At 36.9% G+C, this 20,485-nt stretch overlaps 1 protein-coding gene across 1 annotated transcript in view; it reads left to right on the forward strand.

Annotated features, from left to right (window-relative positions):
- Positions 1 to 1,027: 1,027 nt before the first annotated feature.
- ANO4 (anoctamin 4) overlaps positions 1,028 to 20,485 on the forward strand; it is a 111,206-nt gene continuing 91,748 nt past the window's right edge. Inside the window, exons 1-3 of the mRNA XM_070946824.1 lie at positions 1,028 to 1,049; positions 2,490 to 2,567; positions 5,214 to 5,447. Coding sequence (XP_070802925.1) covers positions 1,028 to 1,049; positions 2,490 to 2,567; positions 5,214 to 5,447 — 334 coding nt within the window. The remainder of the gene's footprint in view (positions 1,050 to 2,489; positions 2,568 to 5,213; positions 5,448 to 20,485) is intronic.

The following is a 20,485-nucleotide window of genomic DNA, read 5'->3' on the forward strand; positions in this document are numbered from 1 at the left end:
GTCTCTTTAAGCCAGCACTTTGAATACATTAAAAATAAATGAACACATAAATATCTTATTCCTTTAGTTAGGGTAGATCTTTTTCCTTGATTAACCTTTTTTCTAATAAAACTACCCTGCCACTTCTAATCTTTGTGAAAACCTATGTTCACAATAGAGAGCTCTACATGGAAACTCCGTAGTGACCATCTTGCAAACAAATCTTGTTTCTAATCCATGGCATCATCATTTTCTTTTTGCATAGGAAAAAGATTGGACACAGTAATACTATACTAAAAGTGTGAAGTGAATTCACACTTTATGCTAAACTACAGTATACTGCAGCTTGTTAAGTTTTGGCTTAGTGTGTTATGTGACCTTACTAATTGTGATTTATAAGGCATGGTTTATAGATTAGCATGTTGGATAAACCTAGGCATTTATTCCATGATCCACATTTAAATAAACCATGATTTAATACAACATGCCCTTACCTAGACAAGAAACCACCTTATTTGGCTTGCAGAGCTTTGTGCTGGATTTGTTGCTCAAGTGTGTTTTTATTCTGTCTATAAAAATGGTTGAAGGGGGAATTTTACATTGGGAATATTGCTTAAGGATTACCTTTCTTTCCTAATTGTCCTTCATATATCTATGCAGCTGAAACAGCTAAAAGCCTGCTATTTCTGAGGATTCCGAAGAACGATACAAAAATAAATCCACCCTAGTGTTGGTTTTGGAACAGCAGCAGAAGCAGCATGTGGAAGAAAATCAGCCCATGTGTTAGCTAGCATGCTGGAGGAAGAACAACTTCCAGCTCCAGAGGGGGCAATACCATTGAGCTTGGCTTGGAATGTGGGCCCTCTGCACATTGCCACTTTCAGAAGCAGAGGGGAACTTGCAGAGAAGACTTCAACCAAGCTGATGCACAAGGAATCAGATCTGCTGCAAAATGGGAACTATTCAGAAAGCAGAACTGCAAACATCACTGAAAGATGTGACTATATTTTGTACCCCCATCAATAACACCATCGAGAAAGGCAGCAGAATGGCCTCCCTGACTGAATACGGTAAAACATCTCTTACTATTACACATATATATTTATACATTTGTATAAAAATATGGGATCATTATGATATTTTAGTCTGTGTGCAACAAAGTATTAGGTTTCCAGATTCCTTGCTTCAGTAGGAAAAAGCAGCATTATGGAAAATCACCTTGCTGTCTTTTTATTTACTCAAGACTGTATGACTATGTTCATATGAAACATGGCACATTACTATCAAGCCAGTCACATTTTAGCCTAGCATGTTCATGTGCCCAGTTTACTGTGAGTTCTCTGTGTAGAGCGACCACAGAAAATTAGGTTAAAATAGGAAATTAAATGTTTTGCTAACTATGAGGTAAGCATGTTGTGTGAATGCAGCCATTGGATGTCTAAGATAGACTCACTTTTGTTGGCTGAAGAGAAAATGCTTCATTGTACTTTTAAGACAATTTTTACAGTTTTGGTTTCAGATGCAGTGAAATGCTAGAACTGAGTATGAGAATTCCAGAAAGAATAATGTAGCCTGAACTTTTATACATATTAAGACAGAAGTAGTTTTGGATAGAACTGAATTTATTTCTGAGTAAATACACGTTTTGCAAATGTGTGTTTGGGGCTCATGCCGCTATTTTGGTTTCTCTATTAGTACTGTTAAAAGTTCATCTTAAAATTTACAGCAAACATTTTATCTGCTGCCATTTAAAACATTGGGGTATCACTTGATCTGTCAAAAATAATCATTTATAAACATTAGTGCCATTAATGCCAGACTAAAAATACCACCAGTGATCATTTGGAAGAATTGGAAAGTATATGTATCTATTGCATAGTAAAGGAAGAGCAGCATCTCCACAAATCAAGGTTTTATTAATTGCTATTTTTCTTTCTGGCATATAAATGTTGATATACTATTTATGAGTGCTAGATCCACAAAATGCTATTTAAGATGAGATTCTCAGCAGTAGAAAAGCAAATAGCTAATAATCAGTAAAAAGAAATAGAGACTAATTATAGCAAAAGTTGAGTTTGATCCCTACATTTTAAAGTATTTCCCTTTCACAAATGGATTTCTGAACAAATTATTCAGCAGTATAATTAATTACAGAAATGATTGAAATGCATTAGTCCAAACCAGAACCTTCACATCAAAGCAGATAGCAGGCATCCACACATATCCAAACACATACCATATAAATTGAATTGTCATAATCATAATTCCATTATTTAAAGGAGAAAGTACTGCTGTTTAAAGAATAGAGTAGCTTAACATTCTGTGATAAATATATTAAGTACAGAAAAATTATATATTTGCATATATATATATATGCATTTCCTCTTTATTGTAGTGTCTAAATGTGCAGCCCAAAGAGGATTTGTAGGAATGCTTAAGACTCTAATTCTCACAAAGTTTTAGTTGCAACCATTGTGTTGTATATATTTTCTCCTGCATTTTTATTTTAGATAATAATATTTCTCATGGCAGCAGTAGTCTTTCTGTTGGAACCAGCTACCATAGTTGCATCAGCCAAATTACAGTAGGTAAGAAATTGGATACCCTTTGTTTCTTTTTAGTTTATAGAAAAATTAATGTTGACACTTGTGATTCTACTAATTTACAGTAGATATTGTAATAATGTTATGCACAAGCTTTGTGACAAAAAAATGTGCCTAATATTCTATAAAAATTGTATAAAGGAGATAAATAGATAAATGAATTTGGAGAGCTGCTACACTGTAACTTTTCTTCCGAAGCTTGGATTTGATTTCCCGTATTAAGCCTAAAACAGTTGCAATTTTTAAAGTCAACAATTGCTATGAAAAGGTGACTGTAGCTCAAGAAAAGTCATTAAACAACTGAATAAGGTATTTTGGATTTAGGTAGGGACCAGACACATAATGCATTACAATTTGTGTTGATTGTGAGATCAGTGATTCTGATTGGTGATGTGGTTCATGTAGATAAGCAATAGATATCCTTGGCTCAAACAGCCCATGTTGCCCCTTGCAGAGATTCAGAAGTCCTTTGTTTTAATACTGTGGAAATTTAGTGAGTTAGTATCAAGTTTAAGATCTTTGGCACCACTGGTCAAATGTCTTATATGACCAATACCTGTAAATAGGAATTAGCCAAAAACTGAGGCATGCTTCTCTGTCTAGAAAACCAGCACAAAACTGTCAATCGATAAAGGTTCCATACAAATTTCAAGAAGGTGAAGATATGCCAATGTGATATAAAAAGACCCTTAAGAAATAAAACATGGGTGGTTTAGGTGATTGGGAGAACAGTAGAGTCAGCAAATATTTTTTGCAATCAACCACTTTGAAGAAAGAGCTTCTAGGAGAACCTGAGACAGAAGGTTGCTTTATAATTGTTATAATAAAGTTTGAGGAAGTATCTAATCAAAACTCTATAAATAAGTATATTTAATCTCAAATCTTTAAGAACTGGATGCTTAAGTCACCTTATTGAATTTTCTCTTTTATAAAGAGTTTTATTCTGTTCATTTTACAACTTTAATCATAACTACTCCTGCCTGTGTTTGCACTAGAGGTAGTCTTCAACTTATGACCATAGCTGAGCCTGGAATTGTGGATTTAAATTGTGCTGGTCATTAAGTGGGTCACTGTGTGATTGTGCCCGGTTTTATTATCTTTTTTGTGGTGTTCATTAAGCAAATGTGGCAGTTTTAGAGTGAACACAGTGGTTATTAAACAAATTCAGCTTCAGCAATGGGTTTTTTTGCTGGAAATTGGAAGTAAATGCCAGTTTCTGGCAAAAACCCCATCCTAAATTACAGTCATATGATCCTGGCATGCTACAAACAGCCATAAATGTAATCACATGACTGTGCGTGGGACCCAGCTGTCAGAACTTCAAATCTGGGTTGTGAGTAGCTCTGTGGAGGTGTGTGTTGGATGGTCATTAGGCACCAATCATAAATTGAGGACCATGTATATAGGAGCCAAATAGCCAGGTTTCTATATATACTACTAAAGATTTATTTTGGTGACAATATCACAATTAGAATTAGAACTATTTTTATAACCAGCTTGTTAGAACTGTTGAAAAAATTATTTACATATTTGAAAGGGAATTCTAAAACCTAATCTTCAGGTCTGTAGGAAACAAGATTCTATTGTTTTTGTAGACTCTGAACACATATTTGCATAATAGGTCATATATAGTCTGAAATTGCTTTGCATAACTGGTTTCAAACTGAATTATTGTAAATGTGACTGGCTTAAAAAAAAAAATCAGTTCCTAGGCACACATATAAAGATGCTCCAGGCTGTATTTAATGTCATGTGCAGATTTCTGTTCACTCAGCAAAAATTTCTCTTATTTTCTTTTATTCTGGAGCAAATCTAGAAGTGAACATAGAAAAGGGACATATCCACTATGCATTTCTAAGGACAAATAAACAATTTTAAATAAGACCAAATAGTTAGCTAGCTAGCTGGTTTATTAGAGCCAGTTTGGTCTTGTGTTTAAGTGAGTTCTGGTGTTGCTTTATCCATGAAAGCCAGCTGGGTGACCTTGGGCCACACACTTTCTATCAGCCCAACTCACTTCACAGAGCTGTTATTGTGGGTAAAATAGGAGAAGAATATTAGATATGTTTGCCACCTTTTTTTTTTTTAACTTATTTTCATATGCCGCCCTTCTCCGGAGACTCAGGGCAGCTTACAATGCGTTAAGCAATAGCATTCATACTTTTGCATGTTTTATACAAAGTCAGCTTATTGCCCCCCAAACCGGGTCCTCATTTTACCCACCTTAGAAAGGATGGAAGGCTGAGTCGACCTTGAGCCTGGTGAGAATTGAACTCGCAGTAATTGCAGGCAGCTGGATGTTAAATGCTGCCTTAGTAGGAGGCATTAGCCTCCTACGCCACTCAGGCTCCTGAGTTATTTTTACAAATAAACCTTGATTTATTGTAAAAATAAATAAAATAATAATAATAATAATAATAATAATAATAATAATAATAATATTGTGTATTAATGATAATAATACACAATACAAATAATAATACACAAATAAATACATCTCTAAATGAATCTCTCTCTAAACAGTAGAGAGTGGTGAATTCTTCCCGATCCCCAAATCTGCTATTCTGTCAAATATGGCTGTTTATCCAGTAAGGCTCTTCCTATATTAATGCATACCTTGCTTATTTTCAGGTTTTGATGCTTCTGGCCAGTTCTCAATTGGACTTTCTCATTGGAAAAATCCCTGCTCTCAAGCTTTCCATCCTCTCCCTTTCCCTTTCTACGAAGAGGCTGGCACATGTCAGTATTATGTCCCACAGGCCAACTTATCTGCTCCTTTGTCCTGTCCAGCTTCACTTTCTGTCACTCCAGTGCCTTCTTACAGTGACAGCAGCAGTGAGGATTCGCTTAATGAAAACCTCACAGGTAAAAGGATTTGGGGAAAGGGATCTTAGCTTTTATGTTGGCATTGGGTTCTTGGCTTAAAGTATATAGAATAAGTACATAATCTGATACCTCATTTATGAACTTTAAAATTTTGTGCATAGTCTCCTAGGTCTCTCCAAGAAATAACCTAAAATTGTTATTTGTATTACAGAAGGAGAAAATTATTAAAAAACCAGGAATAATTAGTGATATTTAATTGCACTCAATAACATGCCGCTAAAGAACAAGCATGGTTCTTGATGCACAAAAGATTGCACATCATTGATCAGAGCCACTTCCTAAATTGTATCCTAAATTAAAATTGACCAAATAAATTGTAGGGTGAATCATTATTGGAAAGTGAGAGTTTTACAAGGAATGGACAATGATTGGTTAAGATAATTTTGAGGTATTGTCAATATCAAAGAGAAAGTAAAAACAAGCGGAATAATGGAGAATGAAAGTTATCAAGCAGGAAGAGCTTCATGATTCGGATAGAAAAGCAAACAAAGCCAGATATGAGTTCGTGATCAAGGCAGCGCATAATGGAGAAAAAGGATAAAAATACTTTTCTAGAAGCCTTTCTCTCTTGAAATTCTGTTATTAGTACTTAGTTGTCAGGTTTTGCAAAAACTTTTTAAAAGATATTGAAATGAAATTTGTATGCATTAGTAGAGTGCTCTGTCAGGTCCTGTATCTTATTCTTGTATGTGTTTAAAGAATAAGTATATTATAAAATGTGAAAATACAGCCCACTGCAGTAGAAGAATAATTGATTCTAAACAGACACTTAATCAAACCAAGCTTCTTTTATTTATGAATTTTCATTTAAAGAAACAATTATCCTAAACCAAAAGGAACCAGATGTTGGGAAACTCCCAGCCAGACAAAGAGGTGGCATTAAGTGGGGAACTAGCCTTGAGACGTTGTGCGGCCACAAGAGAAATAAGCCTGACCCCCTAGTATTTTCTGTCTTTAAAGGGAACAAAGGATATATATCTATGGGCAGATTTCATCTTACCAGATAAGTTTTGTGAAGGTGCTAAGATTTGTTGAGACAAGTTCTGAGTTTGATGATTATAGCATTCAACCTGTTAGCTTATTATTTCTTATTAGAACAACTAATGAAAACATGAAGTAATATGGTAAATGCAAAAATTCCCAAATAAATGTTTTAATTATGAATAAATGACTAAACATTAGATTATCAAGTCCGTTTTCTTGTTTCATGCAGGAATCCAAATTAAAATTTGTAAGATAGATGACTGTTCACCAACACTTGAATATAAGCTGGAAATGGGAGGCCATCACTTCTATGGACAATTGATTCCATTATCAAACTCCTCTTACTATTAGGTATTCTTTCCAAAATTAAATTAGAATCTACCTTCCTGTAATATAAATCCATTACTATATAACTCCACTTTGCAATGACAGAAAATCAGTCTTGACCTTCTTCTGGGTGACATCTTTCGGCTGAAGAGCATTATTGCCAGAATTATAAGAACGCTAAGGTCAATGTTCTTTCCTTTTCATATCTCATAGTGTAGGAATGAGTCTGTTAAGGATATTGTTGTGTTAACCAATCAACAGAGTCCATCTTGTCTCTTTCATTTAGCTGGTACCTTTACAATACTAATCTCCAGTATTTAGTACAGTTTATTGTTCTGAGTGGTAAAGGAGAAAAATTAACAGGCTTTCTCCTATTAACTTTATTACAGGAGAGAAAAACAATATTGGAAGGAAGCCTATAAATCAAGGCTTTTTGCAATCTTTTCTCCCTCTTTGCCCAGTCCTAATGAGAAGCTTAACTGCAAAAAGTTTCTGTTATGTACCATCTTTGTTCTTACCAGCCAGTCCTCTTGTAAATCCCCTAGGCAGGAAAATCAATTGCTAGTACCAGTTTCCTTCATTTTCAATTTCTTTGTTCCTCTTCTCCCAAACTCCCATTGTTTCTTTTCCTCCCTTTCTCCCCTTTTGCTCTTGCTTCCTCCTTTTCAGATCTAACTGCTAAATCATCAAGGTAATGCTGTAAAAAAAATATCACAAATCGCCATTGCTGCATTTTCCCTCCTATAGTTATCATATTTCCCCCTTCTCAAGACTAATATTTTTTCAAGTGCTATACCTAGGATATAACTCAGACCACTGATCACTGCCCTTCCCTGACTTTCATAGGTAATTAATTTTTCATGCCATTTATAATAAAGGAAAAGAATCCATTTATTTTAAAAAAAATACTGGAAATGCTAATTATGTGGCTCAGTCAGGACTTTTTCTATTTGTATTAGTTGTTGCACTATACTAAAATAGCTTTCAAATGCAATTGTTCAGTCTTCACCCAGCCAATATTTGGACTCATTTTCTATATGTACTTATGGAAGAAGCAGCTTTCATTTGATTTCAATAATATGAACAATATTAAGGAGAAAAACCATTAATGGATTCATTGATTTTCCTATTTTAACCTTCCTTTAATAGCTTTTATACTGGTTTAGATCCTAAAATGCTTGTAGAATGGTTCTGTACCTGATTTGACCCCAGTAGGCCCATCCAGTTCCTTATCCTCTGATGAAGCTGAGGCAAATCTAGAAAAGTTTCATGGATTAGAAGGGATGCCTGTCCTGTTTACTAGCCTTTTGTAGGTTCTGTATAATAAATAAAACTGTATTGGTTTCTTTTCTAATTTACTTCATATACAAATTAATTGATGCAATTTATCGCTAAAACAACATGAAATGCTGGTATAGTTTCTGACAGAACTATCTGGCCATTACAATGTTAATGCAAGAGAACTTCTAGAAGTCTGGTGTTCTGATAGATCAACCATCAACAGATATATAGAAATAAACTTAATTATAATTTTTTTTTAAAAAAAGCAAGCAAAGGCCAAGACTGAAGAAAACATTCTGGGACACATCTTCCCTTATCACGTACCTAGAAAACAATACATAGATAAGTAAAACCCAACACAACAGTCAGAAACAATCTTAGATTAACCAATACAACTAATTGATTCAGGTAGGTGAACCATAAACAAGTACCATAAACTACAATCCCTACCAAGATGGGTAGAATAATCTGTCATACATAAAAGGCAGCAAACCCCATTCTTGCCTATCAGAGCACTGATGATCTTAACTAATATAAATAAATGTTTTCAAGATAAAAAATCAAGTTTAGTGAATACCAAGATCTCAATGTTTCAACCCTGAGCTACTCTTTTCTATTTTGAACATTTACATGTGAGCTACTATCCTTAGCTCAACCCTATTCCTAAAATGTTTTTTCCAGTGCTCAGAAGCTGTTGAATCTGAATGGGGAAGAACACGCTTTAACTTAAGCAATGAGTTTTAGTTCCAGGACTAGGAGGACCTGCCCATGACCTCTCATTCTTGTGCACCTCCCAATTAGACTATTGCAACATATGCCCTTGAAGACCATCTGGAACTAGAACTGGTCTAAAATGCAGTCGTACAAATAGCTAAATATCCTCTGAGATGTTTTAATATACTTTTGGGAACTATCATTCTTAAAGGTCTTTTCAGATGTGATGAATCCTTTAGTGATTAACTTCAGGCACACCAACATTTCTGTGCTTAAGCCCTGAACAAAATAATTTTATTTTCAATTTCTTAATTGCCAAATTATCATATCTGAAAAAAAGCTGCTTCTTGCTTTAAAATGCATTTATGTAATTAAGACTGATACTTTATTCCATCAGGCTGGCCTGGCCTAATTTTTCCCTTTTTTCCTTTTTTAAAACGCAAATTTTAATTCATTTTTAATTTATGGGGTGTTTTAAATTAAACCAAATTGTTTAATTCAGTTTTATTCTGTTTTTAAAGTTTGTATTTATGTCTTTTTATCCTGTGGCTGTTCACCGCCCTGAGCCCTTCGGGAGTAGGGCGGTATATAAATCCAGTAAACTAAACTAAACTAAACTAAACTAAACTAAACTAAACTAAACTAAACTAAACTAAACTAAACTAAACTAAACTAAACTAAACTAAACTAAACTGATAAGGCAGCATATTTAAAGTAAGCATTGCATTCAACTTTGAAAAAGGTTATTACATAGTCTACTACAAAGGGATGAGTTTATACCATACTTAATAGCATTCAAACATTATCATATACTGGAGGCTATGGAGATACATCTGTACAATTTGTATGGGATCTTTCTTGTTTCTGGATCTATATATGTGCAGATATAACAATCAATTATGCATTTGCTCATTATTTGCATGGCATAAGAATTCTTCTATATAGGAAACTCCAACATTATTTATAAAATGACATAGTGGCATTCAATCATTATTTTTTCTGTCACTGTTTCTATCAAGAACTTGATAGCACTGTTCCCAAATAACAAATTTTCTTAAAAGGCATAAGCTTTTGCGACATTTTCAATAATTTGCCAGGAATGTTCCTCTGCATTATATGTAGAACAAATGGTGCAAACCTTGCATAAAATAGTTAATGGACACAAATTGGTATCATGACTCAAAACAAGGATAAAGTAATCTTCTTCTTCTTGTACCATATCCATCATTGGACGTTGGTAATCATGTTGACGATCCTATTTTTATCAACAGCCGCACGAAAAAGTGCTGTTGAGTTTTGTCCAAACCAGTTCCTTAGATTTTGAAGCCATGATGTTCTTCTTCTGCCTGGACCTCATTTGCCTTCAATCTTTTCTTGGAGAATTAAGTGAAGTATGTGTATTTTTCTGGGTGTTGCATCACATGTCCAAAACATTCTAACTTTCGCTTTTTGATAGTTTTGATGATTTCCCTTGGCTTTCCCAGGCATCTTAAAAGTAATAAAGTAATATCACAGTGTTTCAACTTCCCAGGACACTTAAAGCAGATCTCAAAGTGACTGTTTAGGAAAGTGGGACTTTAACATTATCATTAAGTGAGAAATTGTTGAACATCAAAAGATTTCTGGAAATCTCAGAAAGTTACAACAAACAGAATGGATTGGGAAAGGCACAGAAATTAGGCTTCATTAGATATTATGATGTTTGCATTCAGCACTTTTTCTAGGAATGCTAATATGAAAACAAAGACAAAATAAACAAATATTGATTATAAATCTGGTTTAGAAAGGATTTATCATAGCCACGGTGTCTATACTCCCTATCCTACTCTGCAACTTTTTATTTTGTAATCTACTACTTATCAGGAGTAAAAATACTATTATGGGACATTTATATTTATGAAAGTTTCTGTAAGTGTTCAACAGTGGAGTAGGACCTTCTATCTTAACTTAACTACATAACTATATTATGGCCATCTAAGAGAGCTAGCATACTATTAATCTAAATCAATGTATTTCAAATTGTTACCCTGAAATCTTGCAGTTATGCATTTAAGTGATTTTTAAAAATATTATTATTACTTAAAGGCAACCAAGCAAGTAAATTGATTCTAGCAAAAGTCAAGAATATGCGTATTTCCAGAATATGTGTATTATGAATATTGATCTATCTTAGCTTTTCCTGCATGCACTTATTTATAAATTATGTATTTTAATTACTTTTGCATGTGAATATGATGGAATATGCAGCTGCAGGAGCAGAGGGAGAGACTTTTGGCAACACAATAGCTTTTCCTAGAGAGAGAAGTCCAAATTTAGAGATTGTGCAGTCCCAATCTGGAGGTGGGAACAGGGAAAGAAATTCAGGGTAGACAAACCTAGAATCTCACGAAATATCTAGTAGCGTAGAAAGCTTTTATTTGACAAAATTTTGTCCAGATGTAAGCAAATAAAGGACTGAACTCAATTGGATTTCGCTGTGTCGTCTCTAGGCTTTGACCTGAAGGTAAGAATAATTTCAGATTTTTTACTGAAATATTACAAATATTTATTTATTTATTTATTTATTTATTTATTTATTTATTTATTTATTTATTTATTTATTTATTTAATTTTTATACCGCCCTACTCCCGAAGGACTCAGGGCAGTGAACAGTTAAAATAACATACATATAAAATGTGAATATAAGATGATTAAGCCAATTTGGTTCATCGGTTAAGAATCTTCAGCATAAAGATTTAGAACAATTAGAAGAGATTTATGCCAGCCCGGCTTGGTGAAATAGAAAGGTCTTAAGTGCACGACGGAAAGTATGAAGATCTGGGATTATTCGTATCCCTGGGGGTAACCTGTTCAAAAGGGTAGGTGTCCCCACAGAAAAGTTCCCAGAGAAACCACCAGTCGACATTGCTTTACTGACGGCACCCTGAGGAGACCATGGTCAATGATGTCAAAAGCCACTGAGAGATCTAATAGAACCAGGATAGAGGTGCAACCCCTATCTCGAGCTCTCCAGAGATCATCAACCAATGCGACCAATGCCGTTTCAGTGCTGTAACCAGGCCTGAAGCCGGACTGGAACGGATCTAAGTAGACAGTTTCATCCAGGTACTGCGGGAGTTGCTGTGCCACCACACTCTCAACAACCTTTGCCACAAAGTGAAGGTTGGAGACAGGACGGTAGTTTGCTAGAATAGCTGGGTCCAGAGAGGGCTTCTTGAGGAGGGGCCTCACCACCACCTCTTTCAAGGCGGAAGGCAAGAAACCCTCACACAGAGAAGCGTTTATAATCCTCTGGAGCCAGCCTCGTGTAACCTCTCGGGAAACCAGTACCAACCAGGAGGGACACAGGTCCAATAAACATGTGGTTGCGTTCAACTTCCCCAGTAACCTGTCCACGTCTTCAGGGAGTCACAGGGTCAAACTCATCCCAAATAACATCCTCAAGACTCGCCTCCATCACTTTGTCTGAACTTACCCAGTCAGAGTCCAAGTCTTCCTGAATTTGAGCGATTTTATCGTGTAGATATTGTGCAAAATCCTCAGCTCAACCTTGCAAGGGGTCTTCCCGTGCTCCCAGATGGAGGAGGGAGCGGGTCACCCTAAACAAGGCGGCTGGGCGATTATCTGCCGATGCAATAATAGCGGAAAAATAGTTATATTTTGCCGCTGCTATTGCCACTAAATAGGTCTTAATATATGACCTCACTAGTGTTCGGTCAGATTCAGAACGACTGGCTTCCAACTACTCTCTAAGCGTCTTTTCCCGCATTTCATTTCTCTCAACTCCTTGGAAAACCACGGAGCCGGGCAATTTCGATGCCGGGTCAGATGTCAAAGGCACAACCCGATCCAAGGCACCAGCGGCCATCCTATCCCAGGTTGCCGCCAGGTCTTCAATCGAGTTGTGAGCTAGAGTCTCAGGAAATGGCCCAAACTCCATCTGGAATCTGTCAGGATCCATCAGGCACCTGGGGCGGAACCATTTAATCAGTTCCACCTCCCTGCGGTGGGGTGTAGCAGACAGAAAGTCAAGCCTAAGGAGAGAATGGTCTGACCATGACAAGGGTTCGATGACTATATCCCCTATATCTAGGCCATTCAACCACTGGTCAGATACAAAAATCAAGTCCAGAGTGTGTCCTCCCGTGTGAGTAGGACCATGAACTAACTGGGTCAGGTCCATGGCCGTCATGGAAGCCATGAACTCCGGAGCTACCTCAGATGTTTCACCGATGGACGGCAGATTGAAATCTCCCATGACAAGAATCCTAGGAGTCTCAACCGCCACCCCGGCTATTACATTGAGGAGATCAGGCAGGGCTGCTGCTACATGGCAGGGAGCCAGGTACATAATCAGCAGGCCCATCTGTAACCCATGGCCCCACTTCACGAGGAGGGACTCACATCCGGCTGTCTGAGGAACAGTGGCTTCCCTAGGATCAAGACTCTCCTTTATAATAACTGCCACTCCTCCACCCCTACCCTGAGCCCTTGGCTGATGGAATGCGCGGAAACCTGGTGGGCACATCTCTACCAGGAGGACTCCCCCTTCATGGCCCAACCAGGTCTCTGTAAGGCCCGCCAGGTCTGCTCTCCCCTCTTGAATTAGTTCAAGATATATTTTAAAATATATTTTCTTAAGTGTCAGATCTCTGATTGCAAAATTATTCCATTAGCCTTTGAAACGGATAAATCACTATTTTACGAATTGCACCTGCAGCAATATGGAAACTATGTTTCGTGTGTCAAAACATTCTATTTTAGATTTAAATCCAGATACTTTTGCTAATATTATTAAGTTTATTTTTAAGTGAGTGAAATATGCTACTATATTGTAAAAAGTTATTCCGAATCTGAAATTCTAACCTTTTACCTTACAGTTGAGAAGCAAGATTGTAGTTATAGTTATATAATTTTTTAAAGTATCAGATAACTTAAAAAAAAAACAAGTCTATTTTTTAATGGTACCCATATACTTCCATTCAAGACATATACACTTTTCTTATTTCTCCAGTAAAAATAATTTTATTTTGCATGCAAATGTGTAAGCCATATTCTCATTTTAGTTTCCATGGTGTACAAAATAAGAATTAAACCGAATCCAGGCTTTCTGGATGAATTCAGTTGGAAATACAGGCATGCATATTGCATCCGGGCTGAAGGATGCCTAGTTTGCTATGACCCTGGATCTCTGGTTGTGATGTGATTGCAGGGACTTGCACAGTATTTGCAGGGCAAAAAGAAAAAAAAACAAAGCCTAACGCCCCTACTGCAAGACGTGTACTTATTTTCTGTAAGATATTTAAACGTGCTCATTCTGCTTTTCTGCCTGTAACACCTTGTCCTCTCCGTGACTCCGGGATGACTGCCGCGTAGGGGAGAAATAGTGCGGTTGACACCAAATCATTCGGACCGCGGGGGCTTCGGATCCCCTCCTCAGATAGCAGGGCCAGCGGGCAGCCAGCGAACGCCTTCGGGAGGCCAGCAGTCTTCCGACCCCAGCCTGGGAAAGGTGTGCTCGCCTCAGAGCCGGGCTGCCAGCACTCTTGCCAACGGCCGGTCGAGCAAGAAGCCTAATGCTGGCGGGGTCGTTTCCGCCACTTTTTCCCCCGCTCCACAGAGGGGCGCGCGCCTCCGCCTCTCCCCTACATAAACACACACATTCACACGTACATAGACAAACGCAGGCGCGCGCAAATAGTCGCGAGCTTAGGAAGGCGGCAGGGCAAAGCGAGAATCCCCACCGCGGAGCTTCGGCGTGTGTCCCGGCGAGGGAGGACCCAATTGCCTGCGTTTAGCTGCAGTGCTCCAGGGGCAGAGCCCTGCGCCCAACGTTGGCCACTGCCGCACCGCGAATCGCCGCTGACAGGTTTGGTAGATAGTGGAAAGGCTTCCCTGTTGCCGCGCGGTTTGTGTATGTGTGTGTGTGTGTTGAGTCTCGCATCGCGCCTCCTTCCCTTTGCCTCTTGTCCTCCAGATGACTATTTGCCGGAGCTTTGCCTGAATCTCGTCCCGTTAAGATCGCCTTTCTAAAGGACGCCTCCTTTTCCTAAGCTGCTTTTTTTCCCCTCCGATGTTCCGATTCGTGTGGTAAGTGGCGGGTGTGTATAGATGGAGGTGTATTTGCTGCAGTGCTCTCTAGCTCTACCTCCCTTCCCTCCTCTTCCTCCTCCTCGCTCTCACCCCTCCGGATCACTTAAGCCTCGCGCTCTTCCTTTGCTGGCCCATTTTCTTCAGGTGCTTTGATTGAAGTCAATGCAGTTCTCTTCTGATTTTGTTCCTCGCAACCCCGCCGAAGCCCCTTGCCCGAAATCCTTTTTGTCCTTGACGGAGGAGGCATGGAACAAGCGCCGGTTTGCTGTGCTGGAACAATACAGAGAAATCCCGCGGAAATAAAATGGTGTGTTTGCGGAGCGGAGGGGGATGTTACTGCTGGTTTCTGTATGCCGGATTACAGTCCATTCCCCAGAGCAAAATATCCTCGGGCTGCAAAGAACAGGGAAGGAAAGCAACTCGCGTAATTCCAGGACATTAAGAAGTGGGGAGGGTGAGACAGATATGCGCGCACACACACACAAACACACACGTGTTCTCATCGGCACTTGGTCCCTGTCATTAAAGACAGTTCCTTAACGCGGCTGCAGTACTAAGTACAAATATCTGGGGGGGGGGACTTAACAGACATTGAATGGACGTGTGTGTGTGTGTGTGTGTTTGTGTGAGTGAAGGGTGAAGTCAATATTAGAAAGGAAAGTTATTTGATCCAGTAGATTGTGTAGATTTGTAATCGTGCGGTTGTTTTGTTTTTAATCTGAAAAGTTGAAATGTGTTGCAGCTCTTCATGAAGAAAGAACAGGGTACATAATGGAGAATGTAATTGTTTTGACCCTACTTTTGTCAGTTAGTGCAACTTTAACTTGAATATCAGGAGTGTTTAGTAAAAAGCAGAACTGAATCATTATACAGTACAGAACAGCAGTTTTTTGGAATAGTAAACTCTCACATTTTCCTTCTTGTTTCCTGTTTAAAAAAATAAAAAAATTGTACATAATTTACTATGAAATCATATATCACAATATTTTTCCACTATGTATTAACAATTTCAATGAGATCATATAAACAATAATAAACCCTCAAAGTGCCACAAAATAAAAACCAGGACTTTATTTCAGGTATTATGAATTTAATGTATAGTACTTGGATCAAAGATATGTTGGTAGAAATCCATGTGCTTTCTGTCAAAAGTATTTATTGTTTTTCATATGAATCATTCTTCCACCAGCATAATTGGCTCCAGGGCAATTGAGGGTCACATTGTACTGGCTGCTTCACAGAAGACCACAGCTGCCAGCTTGGATAGCATACATCACACCTAGGAAAAGAAATGCCTGCCAATATTTTACCTATGTTTGATTCCCTCCTTTCTCTGGAGGCTTTAGGGCAGAGTTGCAAGATTTGGGTTGCAGACATTTAGACAATCACTAAATGACATCAAAGGGACAGAAAACACCAACCCTTTGCTGCCATTTAGTGATCTCTTGGATTTGTGCTGTGGAGACTCAGTAGCTACACTGTTCTGTATGGTAAAAGTAAATATTTCCTAATTAGCATCAACTAGTGGTTACCATATTCATAATCCAAGTCATGTTCTTGGCTCAACTACAAAATGGGTTTGCCCCTGCCTTCTTCCTGATTTTTTTTATGGTTGGGTTGAAAAAGTTATGGTTAAGTTGTATAAATATACAAAAGAATGAAGGCTATTGCTTAGCACATTGTAAGCCGCCCTGAGTCTCCGGAGAAGGGCTGCATATAAATCAAATTTAAAAAAAAAAAAAAAGTTGATCCTGGTGTCATGCATACGGTACATAGCCATTCCAGGTAAATGGGAAATCATTTTCTGTTGAATAATTTACAGTTATTCTGTTGAATAATTGTAAATGGGATACAAATGTACATTGAAGCAACATGTTTTATTAATCTTACTATAAGATTGTTTTATTTTTAAGAACTTTTCTTCAGAAAAAGATTGTTGCTTGAAAAATGGGATTAGAGATGTTTTAAAATCTGAATTGCAGTAGTAATTTTAACATTAATGTAGAAAGTGGGGGGTAAGCAAGGCATGTAACAATTTTGTAAAACAAAAATGGGAACTTCCTCTGTTGTGGCAAATTTAAGCGTGCATGTTCATGTACTTCAGAAAAATCAAATTTTAAACTATAGGGATCTAAAATACAATTCCTAAATTGTAGATAAAACAGCCTTTGGAGTTTGTTTAATAGGATTAGTAGAATTTTAGTGTATCGCCAACTTACACTAGATATAGTGTGAAAGTATTATTTTCAGTGTATTTATTTGTCAGAATACTAACAAAATGAATAGTTCTTATATGTCCCAACAAGAAATATGTTTATGTACTTCACAGTTAGTGCATGGGATGAAAATTGTGTTTTGCTCAGGTGAACTATGTCTATTTTATGCTATACTCAAAGGATTGCTCTGTATCACTATATTTTTATTCCATTACTGAAACCCAGAGAAACTAAGTACAACCCATCAACATGATATCTTAAAATGGTAGCAGATAAAATTTCATCTACAGAGCCTATTTTGTATAACTTTTATTAAAATATTATTGAGTTAGAGAAACACCTGCGGGAGATTGTCAAGATCAAACAAAGCATCCTGTCAAAAGCAATAAAATTATTTTTATATAATCAAAATTATTTATCATATAATTTATTGAAAGACAGAAAACTGATTATTGTGACATGTTCTCTTCCTATTGCATGTAGTGACCAGCTAATAAGTATAACAGCAGCAGTATGTATATAAGCAAGAAACTCCTTGTTTCTATTTTTAACAGCTACCATGAGGATTCTTCCTTTGTTACATTTCAATACAACAAAGCCTTCTCCTGTACAATTCTATGATTAAACTATGATTCTTATTAACCCTAAACAACATGGGTCATGCTGGCTAGAGATTATGGGAACTGTGACCCAAAATGCATTAAGGGCACCAGATTGGAGAAGAGTTGTCAAATAAAAGAAAGCTTTGGCAGGTCAGGCAGATGAGTGGATTGAAAAAAGAACATGAACAGTGATTCCTTTTGAGTTTTGTGAAATGGAGTTCATTGTTATGGGCACAGTTGAATAAATCCAGCTCTTCACTCACTACTTATTTGATTGGTATAGTCATTCATCTCACATTTGTGACTCTGGGCAGCTCATATAATTAATCAACAAAGCAACAAAACAAATAAAAATGGGCATTACAACTCTTCAGCTAGTTCAGTATCACAACTCTTCAGTTACTTCAATACTAGCTTTTGTCTAGTTGTGCAGGCAATCCTCAACTTACAACAGTTCATTTTCAGTTGCTGTTCAAAGTTACGACAACACTGAAAAAATTGTCAGTTATGACCATTTTTCATACGATCATTGCATGGTCACATGATCAAAATTCAGATGCTTGGCAACTAACTCATATTTATAATGGTTGCAGTGTCTGGGGGATCATGTGATCACTTTTTGTAATCTTCTGACAAGTAAAGTCAACGGGGAAGCCAGATTCACTTGACAACCAAGTTACTAACTTAAGAACTGCAGAGATTCACTTAATAATTGTGGCAAGAAAGGTCATAAAATGGGACAAAATAGACTAAATGACTGACTCACTTAACAGAAATTTTGGACTCAGTTGTGGTTGTAAATCGAAGACTACCTGTACTAGACACAAGCTAGTATTATGTGCTACATTGTTATCCCAACTCCAGCTCTTTGAGTATATATTATTTATTTAATTATTTAAGTGTTCAAATGCTAGCCTCTAGAAATATAATGCTACTTAATATATAGTTTTGTATGCTTTAAGTGGTGGGAATGAGGCTGGAGAAAAGGAACAGTAATAACAACAACAACAACAACAACAACAACAACAACAACAACAATAATAATAATAATAATAATAATAATAATAATTAATCAGTTATTATTGGACTCCAATTCTCTTGAGCCCCATCATATCTGACCAACAGTTAAGAAAGATGAAAAAATATCAACCATACATGGAGTTCTGTAGATCTTTCATTCCGTATGTATTGTACACATTATATTCTAGAAAAATGTTGATCAATTAGATCTCTATATGTTAATCCAACTCCAGGTTTTAGTACTCTTTGGTTTTACTATGTTAGGAGACTGATCACTAAGTTGTTTTAGGAGCTACAACCTAGAATAAAATGGCAAATGTCAATGAAAGTGGTAGTTCTTCCTCTTTTAAGCTTCTTCCTTAAGGCCACCTTTGCCCAGTGAATTAAAACAGAAAAGTGGTAGCTAGTGAGGCTAGAAGAAATAGGATCTTAATCCAGCAACAGCAGCAGCAAGCAGTTAAGGTTCTGCTTCCATCAGGAGCTCTAGAAAAATGTGTGAGACATGAGGATAGAGCATTTATTTCATAAAACCTGCCCTGCAATGGTATTGTAGCTTTATTTTTATATTGGAAATGCAAAAAGTAAAAAGAACATCCATCACAGAGTTTAATGCTCTGTTTGACAATGGCAGAAAAACACTAGTCCAGTCGCTAATTATCATCAGGGAGATGATAATTCATGCTGATAACAGACACCGTATCAGTAGCAGTGCTCACTGAGAGATAAGCCTTCATTAAATATGAAAGGAAAAGCAAAAACAATGGGGGTTACTATAATAGTATTATTTAAATATTTATTGGTATCAGTGCTTTTAATTGACAGACAGCTTCAGAGGACCTACTGTAGGTTTTAGCTCTCGCAGCACATGAGGTAGTGCTTTGCTGCACAGCATGGTGTTAATTCTTTCTGCAAGTTGCCTGAAGACTGCACAGATTGTTGCTACAGAAATAATTAAAAAACTATGTTTTACATTCAGTGAGCAAATTGAAATCACTGTAAATAAATAGCATAATGTCAAGTTTTACTTTAAAAATCAATTTATATTGGTTCATAGTTTAGAATCAGAATTCTAAAGACACTGAAGAACAACCAATTGATCCTTGTGGGACTTGCTTTTTAAGTGAACACGCTTAAAATGCCCTTGTAATAATTGTGGGATTTGTGTTGATGTTGTCTTCATAGATAAAGCTTTAGTGGTATTTTAGTATAAGCCATTATTTTTGCACTTTAACAGCATTATGCATTTTCAAACTAAACTGTTTGCTTTTTTGAACTGAAATGACATTATAAACAGTCAGACTTCATGTCTTCAGGCTCTGTCAGATCAGTCCAATTCAGCTTGATTCACCATACATACAAAGTAAGATTTGGAAATGAAAGTTTTCATCTCCTATTGGCCATCATAATAAATTCATAAAAGGCTGATATTTATTAGACCCTAATGACATTTATCTACCAAATGTTAAAGACGTATGCATGGGTATTTGGGTGAAAGGCTTTTCCACATTTGGACTTATTTTTAAGAGAAAACATTTGAACTTGTGTCCAACCCTATATAGTTTTTGTATATTATATATTTCTTTCTTCCATTCAATTCTAACTGATTTTCAGAGACTGCTGTACAAGTCTCTGCAGTTTTCTTGGCAAGGTTTTTAAAAGTGGTTTGCCATTGCCTCCTTCCAGGGCTGAGAGAAAGTGACTGGCCCAAGGGATTCTCCATAGAGAGTTTGTGACTGTAAAAATTGATCTTGGTGGCCACATGCAGCCCATTAGCTACAT

Source organism: Pituophis catenifer, unplaced genomic scaffold (genome assembly GCF_029215685.1).
Source record: "Pituophis catenifer annectens isolate HBS135680 unplaced genomic scaffold, rPitCat1.0.hap2 SCAF_7, whole genome shotgun sequence".
Classification (NCBI taxonomy): domain Eukaryota; kingdom Metazoa; phylum Chordata; class Lepidosauria; order Squamata; family Colubridae; genus Pituophis; species Pituophis catenifer.